Genomic DNA, 11,686 nt, shown 5'->3' with positions numbered 1-11,686 from the left:
GTACACTTTACACCCAACCTTACAGTGGGTGTAAACCTTACTAATGCTTAGCTGGTGAAACCCACAGCTGGATATTATGTAATGAATTACCACTATAGAAGATGGTTGGTTGTTGGATGGATGACTCTTTAGCACCACCTATTGGCCATTGAGTAGTAATACTACTCTGCGAGACTGCTTCCAACTCTCTTTAAAAGCAAAGAGCTTTGAGGAATAATAAGGTTCGGATTGCTCAGGCTCGATGCTAATATTCTTTAGATCTTTAACCATTCAAGGAGGACATAAATGGCAGATTCCTACAGATTCCTACAATGATGCCTATCAGAACAAATTATATCTAATTTTTCAAAGAGCAAGGTAGTAATTACACTCAGTTTAATAATAAATGACCGAATGAGAAATTCAAAAATGAAATGAATTTTTATGCAATAAAAATAATAAATAATAAATGATCTGTAGGTGTCCTTCTCCTTATTCTTCATCATTGCACTCTTAATAACATTCAAAAAGGTGCCTGGGCTCCAGTTCTGCACTCCAAGCGCTGACATATACAAATGTTATAAACAAGAGTCTGGCCCTTTACATCCCCAGAGTACACTACTCACTCTTGAGCATTGTCTCTACATTATAATTCTGTTGAATATTGATATTGTTAAGGTGCGTTCTCTCACGCTCCTTGGCAACGAGTCTCCTCAATTTCCGTATATAACCCAGAGCACCACAGACTGCAGTCAAAGTGAAATCTATCTTCTTACTGGGCCTTCAGAACTTGAGTAGCATGAACCTCTTGAACAATTCAAACCACGTCAACGATGTATATATAGAAACGCACTACTGCTATGGCTCTGTGAGCGGATCGTGTAAGAAGAATCTACAACCTATAAGTCTTCAGTTTTCCATGTTTCTTTTCATGGGGTTCGTTATACTCGTGACAGTCACTGGGAATCTTCTGGTCATAACATCTATAGCGCATTTTAAGCAGCTGCACACCACCACAAACTGCCTCATTCTCTCACTGGCGGTTTGCGACTTTTTGTTGGGGTCCCTCGTCATGCCGTGCAGTGCAATACGGTCGATCTACGGCTGCTGGTACCTGGGAGACTTTGTGTGCAAGTTCCACTCCAGCATGGACATCATGCTCAGCACCTCCTCCATCTTCCACCTCTCCTTCATCTCTGTAGATCGTTACTTTGCTGTCTGCATCCCACTTCTGTACCGCTCCATAGTCAACTCTGTCACTGCTCTGCTGATGATCATAACCAGCTGGGTCTTCCCAGCCATCTTCGCCTTTGGGATGATCTTCTCAGGCCTCAACCTGAAAGGCAGTGAGCACTTCTTTGAGACACAGGTGCAGTGTGTCGGAGGATGCACGGTATTCTTTAGTCCAGCATCAGCTGCATTCTCTACTATTTTTGCATTTTTCCTCCCTGGCTTCATCATGTTGGGCATTTATCTCAAAATCTACGTGGTAGCAAGACGTCAGGCCAGATCAATTAAAGATCTGACACGGCAGATTAAGGTGGAGGATGGAAATGGGTCTGCAGTCTCTGGGAAGCATGAAAGAAAGAAGGCAAACACCCTGGCAGTGGTGGTGGGAGTTTTCCTCATCTGCTGGACCCCCTTATTCATCTGCAATATTATGGACCCCTTCATTGGCTATTCCATCCCACCCACACTGACTGATGCTCTGTTTTGGTTTGGTTATATGAACTCGGGCTTCAACCCTTTGGTTTATGCTTTTTTTTACTCTTGGTTCAGGAAAGCTTTGAGCATAATTCTCAGTGGCAGAATCTTTTACAGAGATTCTTGTCTAATTAAATTGTATTCTGAATGAGCATATTTGGCTATAAAGTCATCCATGTAGCTCTTTAATCATCTGAATACTTGTCCTTTTATAAAACACTAAGTGCATCTTCATTCCCCAACATGTTTAATTTCTAACCATCTGTATACTGGGAAACTGTATTAGCTGGAGCTATCAAGGTAAATAAAGCTTCTAGATCATCTCCGAAAAAGTCCCAGGTCCATGTCTAAGCTCTGCATGCACAAAGTAAGTTGTATAAAAATGAGCAGAAGATTCACTTCTGCACTTGTCACCATCTTTACGGGGCTCATGACGGAGAGCTTTGTGTTTACTTGCAGTTTTATTTATTGTATATTGAATATTTATATGTATTTCAAAAATTACTGGTTTTAAGATGTGTAGCATATTCATAGAGAGTAGCATTGGGGCACATAAAGACCCTTACTACACGTTTACTGACATGCTGTACAAAATGTGATTTGTTCCCTAATTTAAGTAGAGCTGTATTAGTATCAAGCTTCTACCCTGGTATTTCTTTCTACCCTCATTAAGATGTGACTGCCGCCCCTCTGCCCTCTCAGTCCCCCCTCAGTCTGCCCTCTCAGTCCCCCCTCAGTCTGCTCTCTCAGTCCCCCCTCAGTCTGCCCTCTCAGTCCCCCCTCAGTTTGCCCTCTCAGTCCCCCCTCAGTCTGCTCTCTCAGTCCCCCGTCAGTCTGCCCTCTCAGTCCCCCCTCAGTCTACCCTCTCAGTCCCCCCTCAGTCTGCTCTCTCAGTCCCCCCTCAGTCTGCCCTCTCAGTCCCCCCTCAGTCTACCCTCTCAGTTCATCACCTACATCATCTGGACTCTGTCCTTCTCAGTTTGCTTTATTTTTTCCAGAAAGTTCTTTATAAACTACAGTCAGATTTCATGTTTTACCTTCGCTAGGCCTTCAGACCTTGAGTACCACGAGCTTCTCTAATAGCTCACCCCCCATGAAGGATGTACACAGAGAAACTCCCCACACCCATTTCTGCCTCTCTGCACCTGATCCTACCTTCCCTGCTCTCAGCACATGCAAGAGGTCAGGCTGTTGCATCACCTCCGCTCTGTGTAATCTCTGTATTGCCACCTTTGATTGGGAGGCAGCTTGCTGCTAACTGGGCCCTTTGCTTCTGAAGTTTACATCGCGCTTAGGTAATACAGCAGCCCCCCCAGGACTGGAGTGGGGCCGTCTCAGCACATTAATCAAACACCCAGTCTTTCTTCCTCTAAACAGTCACAGTGGGAATCATCTCCTACTGCATGTTGGCTTCTCGTATTAGTTATTCATATTCTATGAAATTTTGTGTTACATAAGAAATACAGAGGTTTCATTTAAAATGAAAACACATGATAATAAATGTTGAAAAATGGCAATCAGTTTTACCTAACAGGTAAGATAATATGTGCCCATGTTTGGAAAGTCACTGGCTTGAATCCACTGGCCAACAGGGGAATCGTGTCATTTGTTGGCCCTTGAGCACGACCCTTAAGCCCACAGCTCCCGGATCTGGCTGTCCTTGCTTTCTAAAGGAAGATGTTCATCACTCTGAATAAGAGTGTTTGCTAAGTAATTAAAAAATGCCAGCATATGTAAATATGTTTGCAAGACAAAGAGGCAGTTCAGGCAGTGTGCTGGCTTAGAGGGTAGCCCTGTCGTCTCACACCTCCTGCACTGAATCCACTGAATCCTCCTGCTTGGACTCCTGTCTACATTTTAGTAGGAGTGTGCGGAGTGTGCATGTTCTCGCTGTGTCACACACGTTTTCTCCTGCAGCCCAGAGACATGCAGTTAGGCTAAATGGCTTCTCTGAGTTGCCATAGGGTATGAATTAATGAGCCCGTAATTGAGTTGGTGTCCCATTCATATTCCTGCAATGGGTTATTACCTCATCATTGTGGGAGGGAGTTGCCTGCTTCAATGACCTTGAGAGCTTTGCTGGCAGGAGCCTACGCTCCTGGTAGGGCCTTGCTAGCCAGACCGGTCAATGGACAGAGGCCTGGTTAAAAGAAACCCACTGCCCCCGTGTCTCCAAGGAGGGTTTCTGAGCCAGAAGGTAGGACAAGGCATGTCTGCTGGAAAGTCTACGACAGGAGAACCTTGCTGTCATCGCCCCAGCTAGCAAGGCTGTGGCAGATGAACCCCAGGTACAAAGGGTGGGATTAGTGCTGCGCAAACTGCACTCCAGCTAAAAAACAGTCCATTGCGCAGGCTGAAGGACTTACCCACATCTGCAGCCAACTCCATCTCATTCATGGTGTGCATTACTGAGATACAGTAAGAAACTCAAAATACAGATGGATATTTTTTTAATTGTTGATGCTGCATGACTTTATACTCCATAAACTTGCTTTAGCTGTTTCCAAGATCATTTAGCCCAGGCTGAGGGTGATCACTGCATCCCGCCATGTCTATAGATATGATGTAATGAAGAAGCAGTATAGAAGAGGGATGGTTGATGGATGGATGACTATTTAGCACCACCTAATGGCCAAAGAGTAATAGTACACTGTCTTATTGTTTTCTATAAGAGATTAATTACAGCTCTGTTAAGTTTTCATGTCTTTGTTGATCTTTTTCCGTTAATGCAAAGAGCGCTGTGAGACAAGAAGGTGCAGTTTACTCAGTGTAGATGCTAAAAATTCGTTATTTCTTTAACTAAAGATAATGAAGTTTCATCAGTTTGCATTAAACTGTCTGTAGGTGTTTTTCACCTGATTTGTTTTCTTACTGCATTCTACACGGAACCCGAGCACAGGCCCAGGTGGCCCCCCCTTCTACAGTCCATGCGTTGTTATATGCAACGATGATAAACATGAGTTTGGGGCCTTGACATCCCCAGAGTACGTTACTCACTCTTGAGCATTGGCCCAACAGCATAGCTTTGAATATTTACGCTGTTAAGGTGTGTTCTCTCATGCTCCTTGGCAACGAGACTCGACCGTTTCAGTATATAAACCAGAGCACCACAGACTGCGGTCAAAGTGAAATCTATCTTCTTACTAAGTCTTCAGAACTTAAGTAGCATGATCTTCTTGAACAACTCAAGCCACATCAGTGATGTATATGCAGAAATACAGTACTGCTATGACTCTGTGAGCGGATCATGCAAGAAGAATGTCCAGCCTCTAAGTCTCCAATTTTCCATGTTTGCTTTCATGGGCTTTACTATACTGGTTACAGTAACTGGGAATCTTCTGGTCATAACATCTATAGCGCATTTTAAACAGCTGCACACCACCACAAACTGCCTCATTCTCTCACTGGCGGTTTGCGACTTTTTGTTGGGGGCCTTCATCATGCCGTGCAGTGCGATGCGGTCGGTGTACGGCTGCTGGTACCTGGGAGACTTTGTGTGCAAGTTCCACTCCAGTACAGACGTCATGCTCAGCACCTCCTCCATCTTCCACCTCTCCTTCATCTCTGTAGATCGTTACTTTGCTGTCTGCACCCCACTTCTGTACCGCTCCATAGTCAACACTGTCACTACTCTGCTGATGATCATAACCAGCTGGGTCTTCCCAGCCATCTTCGCTTTTGGGATGATCTTCTCAAACCTCAACCTGAAAGGCAGTGAGCACTTCTTTGAGACACAGGTGCAGTGTGTCGGAGGATGCACGGTATTCTTTAACCCATCATCAGCTGCATTCTCTACTATTTTTGCATTTTTCCTCCCTGGCTTCATCATGTTGGGCATTTATCTCAAGATCTATGTGGTAGCAAGACGTCAGGCCAGATCAATTAAAGATCTGACACGGCAGATTAAGGTGGAGGATGGAAATGGGTCTGCAGTCTCTGGGAAGCATGAAAGAAAGAAGGCAAACACCCTGGCAGTGGTGGTGGGAGTTTTCCTCATCTGCTGGACCCCCTTATTCATCTGCAATATTATGGACCCCTTCATTGGCTATTCCATCCCACCCACACTGACTGATGCCCTGTTTTGGTTTGGTTATATGAACTCGGGCTTCAACCCTTTGGTTTATGCTTTTTTTTACTCTTGGTTCAGGAAAGCTTTGAGCATAATTCTCAGTGGCAGAATCTTTTACAGAGATTCTTGTCTAATTAAATTGTATTCTGAATGAGCATATTTGGCTATAAAGTCATCCATGTAGCTCTTTAATCATCTGAATACTTGTCCTTTTATAAAACACTAAGTGCATCTTCATTCCCCAACATGTTTAATTTCTAACCATCTGTATACTGGAAAACTGTATTAACTGGAGCTATCAAGGTAAATAAAGCTTCTAGATCATCTCCGAAAAAGTCCCAGGTCCATGTCTAAGCTCTGCATGCACAAAGTAAGTTGTATAAAAATGACCAGAAGATTCACTTCTGCACTTGTCACCATCTTTACGGGGCTCATGACGGAGAGCTTTGTGTTTACTTGCAGTTTTATTTATTGTATATTGAATATTTATATGTATTTCAAAAATTACTGGTTTTAAGATGTGTAGCATATTCATAGAGAGTAGCATTGGGGTACATAAAGACCCTTACTATACGTTTACTGACATGCTGTACAAAATGTGATTTGTTCCCTAATTTAAGTAGAGCTGTATTAGTATCAAGCTTCTACCCTGGTATTTCTTTCTACCCTCATTAAGATGTGACTGCTGCCCCTCTGCCCTCTCAGTCCCCCCTCAGTCTGCCCTCTCAGTCCCCCCTCAGTCTGCCCTCTCAGTCCCCCCTCAGTCTGCCCTCTCAGTCCCCCCTCAGTCTGCCCTCTCAGTCCCTTCTCAGTCTGCCCTCTCAGTCCCCCCTCAGTCTGCCCTCTCAGTCCCTCCTCAGTCTGCTCTCTCAGTCCCCCCTCAGTCTGCCCTCTCAGTCCCCCCTCAGTCTGCCCTCTCAGTCCCCCCTCAGTCTGCCCTCTCAGTCCCCCCTCAGTCTGCTCTCTCAGTCCCCCCTCAGTCTGCCCTCTCAGTCCCCCCTCAGTCTGCCCTCTCAGTCCCCCCTCAGTCTGCTCTCTCAGTCCCCCATCAGTCTGCCCTCTCAGTCCCCCCTCAGTCTGCTCTCTCAGTCCCCCCTCAGTCTGCTCTCTCAGTCCCCCCTCAGTCTGCCCTCTCAGTCCCCCCTCAGTCTGCCCTCTCAGTCCCCCCTCAGTCTGCCCTCTCAGTCCCCCCTCAGTCTGCTCTCTCAGTCCCCCCTCAGTCTGCCCTCTCAGTCCCCCCTCAGTCTGCCCTCTCAGTCCCCCCTCAGTCTGCTCTCTCAGTCCCCCCTCAGTCTGCTCTCTCAGTCCCCCCTCAGTCTGCCCTCTCAGTCCCCCCTCAGTCTGCCCTCTCAGTCCCCCCTCAGTCTGCCCTCTCAGTCCCCCCTCAGTCTGCTCTCTCAGTCCCCCCTCAGTCTGCCCTCTCAGTCCCCCCTCAGTCTGCCCTCTCAGTCCCCCCTCAGTCTGCTCTCTCAGTCCCCCATCAGTCTGCCCTCTCAGTCCCCCCTCAGTCTACCCTCTCAGTCCCCCCTCAGTCTGCCCTCTCAGTCCCCCCTCAGTCTGCCCTCTCAGTCCCCCCTCAGTCTACCCTCTCAGTTCATCACCTACATCATCTGGACTCTGTCCTTCTCAGTTTGCTTTATTTTTTCAGAAAGTTCTTTATAAACTACAGTCAGATTTCATGTTTTACCTTCGCTAGGCCTTCAGACCTTGAGTACCACGAGCTTCTCTAATAGCTCACCCCCCATGAAGGATGTACACAGAGAAACTCCCCACACCCATTTCTGCCTCTCTGCACCTGATCCTACCTTCCCTGCTCTCAGCACATGCAAGAGGTCAGGCTGTTGCATCACCTGCGCTCTGTGTAATCTCTGTATTGCCACCTTTGATTGGGAGGCAGCTTGCTGCTAACTTGGCCCTTTGCTTCTGACGTTTACATCACGCTTAGGTAATACAGCAGCCCCCCCAGGACTGGAGTGGGGCCGTCTCAGCACATTAATCAAATACTCAGTCTTTCTTCCTCTAAACAGTCACAGTGGGAATCATCTCCTACTGCATGTTGGCTTCTCGTATTAGTTATTCATATTCTATGAAATTTTGTGTTACATAAGAAATACAGAGGTTTCATTTAAAATGAAAACACATGATAATAAATGTTGAAAAATGGCAATCAGTTTTACCTAACAGGTAAGATAATATGTGCCCATGTTTGGAAAGTCACTGGCTTGAATCCACTGGCCAACAGGGGAATCGTGTCATTTGTTGGCCCTTGAGCACGACCCTTAAGCCCACAGCTCCCGGATCTGGCTGTCCTTGCTTTCTAAAGGAAGATGTTCATCACTCTGAATAAGAGTGTTTGCTAAGTAATTAAAAAATGCCAGCATATGTAAATATGTTTGCAAGACAAAGAGGCAGTTCAGGCAGTGTGCTGGCTTAGAGGGTAGTCCTGTCGTCTCACACCTCCTGCACTGAATCCACTGAATCCTCCTGCTTGGACTCCTGTCTACATTTTAGTAGGAGTGTGCGGAGTGTGCATGTTCTCGCTGTGTCACACACGTTTTCTCCTGCAGCCCAGAGACATGCAGTTAGGCTAAATGGCTTCTCTGAGTTGCCATAGGGTATGAATTAATGAGCCCGTAATTGAGTTGGTGTCCCATTCATATTCCTGCAATGGGTTATTACCTCATCATTGTGGGAGGGGGTTGCCTGCTTCAACGACCTTGAGAGCTTTGCTGGCAGGAGCCTACGCTCCTGGTAGGGCCTCGCTAGCTAGACCGGTCAATGGACAGAGGCCTGGTTAAAAGAAACCCACTGCCCCCGTTTCTCCAAGGAGGGTTTCTGAGCCAGAAGGTAGGACAAGGCATGTCTGCTGTAAAGTCTACGACAGGAGAACCTTGCTGTCATCGCCCCAGCTAGCAAGGCTGTGGCAGATGAACCCCAGGTACAAAGGGTGGGATTAGTGCTGCGCAAACTGCACTCCAGCTAAAAAACAGTCCATTGCGCAGGCTGAAGGACTTACCCACATCTGCAGCCAACTCCATCTCATTCATGGTGTGCATTACTGAGATACAGTAAGAAACTCAAAATACAGATGGATATTTTTTTAATTGTTGATGCTGCATGACTTTATACTCCATAAACTTGCTTTAGCTGTTTCCAAGATCATTTAGCCCAGGCTGAGTGTGATCACTGCATCCCACCATGTCTATAGATATGATGTAATGAAGAAGCAGTATAGAAGAGGGATGGTTGATGGATGGATGACTATTTAGCACCACCTAATGGCCAAAGAGTAATAGTACACTGTCTTATTGTTTTCCATAAGAGATTAATTACAGCTCTGTTAAGTTTTCATGTCTTTGTTGATCTTTTTCCGTTAATGCAAAGAGCGCTGTGAGACAAGAAGGTGCAGTTTACTCAGTGTAGATGCTAAAAATTCGTTATTTCTTTAACTAAAGATAATGAAGTTTCATCAGTTTGCATTAAACTGTCTGTAGGTGTTATTCACCTGATTTTTTTTCTTACTGCATTCTACATGGAACCCGAGCACAGGCCCAGGTGGCCCCCCCTTCTACAGTCCATGCGTTGTTATATGCAACGATGATAAACATGAGTTTGGGGCCTTGACATCCCCAGAGTACGTTACTCACTCTTGAGCATTGGCCCAACAGCATAGCTTTGAATATTTACGCTGTTAAGGTGTGTTCTCTCATGCTCCTTGGCAACGAGACTCGACCGTTTCAGTATATAAACCAGAGCACCACAGACTGCGGTCAAAGTGAAATCTATCTTCTTACTAGGCCTTCAGAACTTAAGTAGCATGATCTTCTTGAACAACTCAAGCCACATCAGTGATGTATATGCAGAAATACAGTACTGCTATGACTCTGTGAGCGGATCATGCAAGAAGAATGTCCAGCCTCTAAGTCTTCAGTTTTCCATGTTTGCTTTCATGGCCTTTGCTATATTGGTTACAGTAACTGGGAATCTTCTGGTCGTAACAGCTATAGCGCATTTCAAGCAGCTGCACACCACCACAAACTGCCTCATTCTCTCACTGGCAGTTTGCGACTTTTTGTTGGGGGCCTTTGTCATGCCGTGCAGTGCAATACGGTCGATCTACGGCTGCTGGTACCTGGGAGACTTTGTGTGCAAGTTCCACTCCAGCATGGACATCATGCTCAGCACCTCCTCCATCTTCCACCTCTCCTTCATCTCTGTAGATCGTTACTTTGCTGTCTGCACCCCACTTCTGTACCGCTCCATAGTCAACTCTGTCACTACTCTGCTGATGATCATAACCAGCTGGGTCTTCCCGGCCATCTTCGCCTTTGGGATGATCTTCTCAGGCCTCAACCTGAAAGGCAGTGAGCACTTCTTTGAGACACAGGTCCAGTGTGTCGGAGGATGCACGGTATTCTTTAGTCCAGCATCAGCTGCATTCTCTACTATTTTTGCATTTTTCCTCCCTGGCCTCATCATGTTGGGCATTTATCTTAAAATCTATGTGGTAGCAAGACGTCAGGCCAGATCAATTAAAGATCTGACACGGCAGATTAAGGTGGAGGATGGAAATGGGTCTGCAGTCTCTGGGAAGCATGAAAGAAAGAAGGCAAACACCCTGGCAGTGGTGGTGGGAGTTTTCCTCATCTGCTGGACCCCTTTTTTCCTCTGTAATATTATGGACCCCTTCATTGGCTATTCCATCCCACCCACACTGACTGATGCCCTGGTTTGGTTTGGTTATATGAACTCGGGCTTTAATCCTTTCATCTATGCTTTTTTTTACTCTTGGTTCAGGAAAGCTTTGAGCATAATTCTCAGTGGTAGAATCTTTTACAGAGATTCTTGCCGAGTGAAATTGTATTCCGCATGAATGCATTTATTGACTTTGCAGATACTTCTGGTACCATTTAATCAGATGAGTACTCCTGCCAATTCAGCCTTTATAAAAAACTAAATGCATCTTGCATTTAAAACAGTGTTATATTGCAAAACAGAAATGTCTTTAAAAAGAAGCAATGCCCTGTTAGCTATCAAGATAACATCTCCAGAAATGCCCCAGATCCTTATCTAAGGTCTGCATATGTCAAGCAAGTTGTTCAAAAAAGAAAAAAAAAACTTTCAGTTTTATCTATCATGTATTTAAATTTGCATGTACAGTATATGCTGATAAATAACTTCAGGTTTTAAGATATATAAGATATTCAAAGAGAATTGCATAGGTACACACTGTGTTACTTATTTCCTGTTCTATAATCTCGGCAGTAATAGCATTAGCATATTATCCTGGTATTTCTTTCTACCCTCATTACGATGTGACTGCCGCCCCTCTGCCCTCTCAGTCCCCCCTCAGTCTGCCCTCTCAGTCCCCCCTCAGTCTGCCCTCTCAGTCCCCCCTCAGTCTACCCTCTCAGTCCCCCCTCAGTCTGCCCTCTCAGTCCCCCCTCAGTCTGCCCTCTCAGTCCCCCCTCAGTCTGCCCTCTCAGTCCCCCCTCAGTCTGCCCTCTCAGTCCCCCCTCAGTCTACCCTCTCAGTCCCCCCTCAGTCTGCCCTCTCAGTCCCCCCTCAGTCTGCCCTCTCAGTCCCCCCTCAGTCTGCCCTCTCAGTCCCCCCTCAGTCTGCCCTCTCAGTCCCCCCTCAGTCTACCCTCTCAGTCCCCCCTCAGTCTGCTCTCTCAGTCCCCCCTCAGTCTGCTCTCTCAGTCCCCCCTCAGTCTGCTCTCTCAGTCCCCCCTCAGTCTGCTCTCTCAGTCCCCCCTCAGTCTGCCCTCTCAGTCCCCCCTCAGTCTGCTCTCTCAGTCCTTCACCTATGTCATCTGGCCTCCGTATTTCTCTGTTTATTTTACAGACGTTATAAAGGAATACTCCCGTTAGATTTCTTGTTTCACCTTCGCTAGGCCTTCAGACCTTGAGCACCACGAGCTTCGCTAATAGC

General features: G+C 46.2%; 3 protein-coding genes across 3 annotated transcripts; all 3 read left to right on the top strand.

The window, feature by feature from the left end:
* Positions 1–730: 730 nt before the first annotated feature.
* LOC125714612 (trace amine-associated receptor 1-like) lies at positions 731–2,043 on the top strand. The gene has a single exon (XM_048985352.1). The coding sequence runs from the start codon at positions 779–781 to the stop codon at positions 1,832–1,834; it is 1,056 nt and encodes a 351-aa protein (XP_048841309.1). The 5' UTR covers positions 731–778; the 3' UTR covers positions 1,835–2,043.
* A 2,768-nt stretch (positions 2,044–4,811) lies between these two features.
* Positions 4,812–6,239, top strand: LOC125714615 (trace amine-associated receptor 1-like). Its single transcript, XM_048985356.1, has one exon. It carries the CDS (start codon positions 4,851–4,853, stop codon positions 5,904–5,906), a length of 1,056 nt encoding a protein of 351 aa, XP_048841313.1. The 5' UTR covers positions 4,812–4,850; the 3' UTR covers positions 5,907–6,239.
* A 3,291-nt stretch (positions 6,240–9,530) lies between these two features.
* On the top strand, positions 9,531–10,914 carry LOC125714618 (trace amine-associated receptor 1-like). Its single transcript, XM_048985359.1, has one exon. The coding sequence runs from the start codon at positions 9,570–9,572 to the stop codon at positions 10,623–10,625; it is 1,056 nt and encodes a 351-aa protein (XP_048841316.1). The 5' UTR covers positions 9,531–9,569; the 3' UTR covers positions 10,626–10,914.
* Positions 10,915–11,686: the final 772 nt, after the last annotated feature.

The sequence above is a fragment of the Brienomyrus brachyistius genome, chromosome 19 (genome assembly GCF_023856365.1).
Source record: "Brienomyrus brachyistius isolate T26 chromosome 19, BBRACH_0.4, whole genome shotgun sequence".
Lineage (NCBI taxonomy): Eukaryota > Metazoa > Chordata > Actinopteri > Osteoglossiformes > Mormyridae > Brienomyrus > Brienomyrus brachyistius.
Note: the sequence above shows the minus strand (reverse complement) of the source record. Positions and strands in the feature narration are given on the sequence as shown.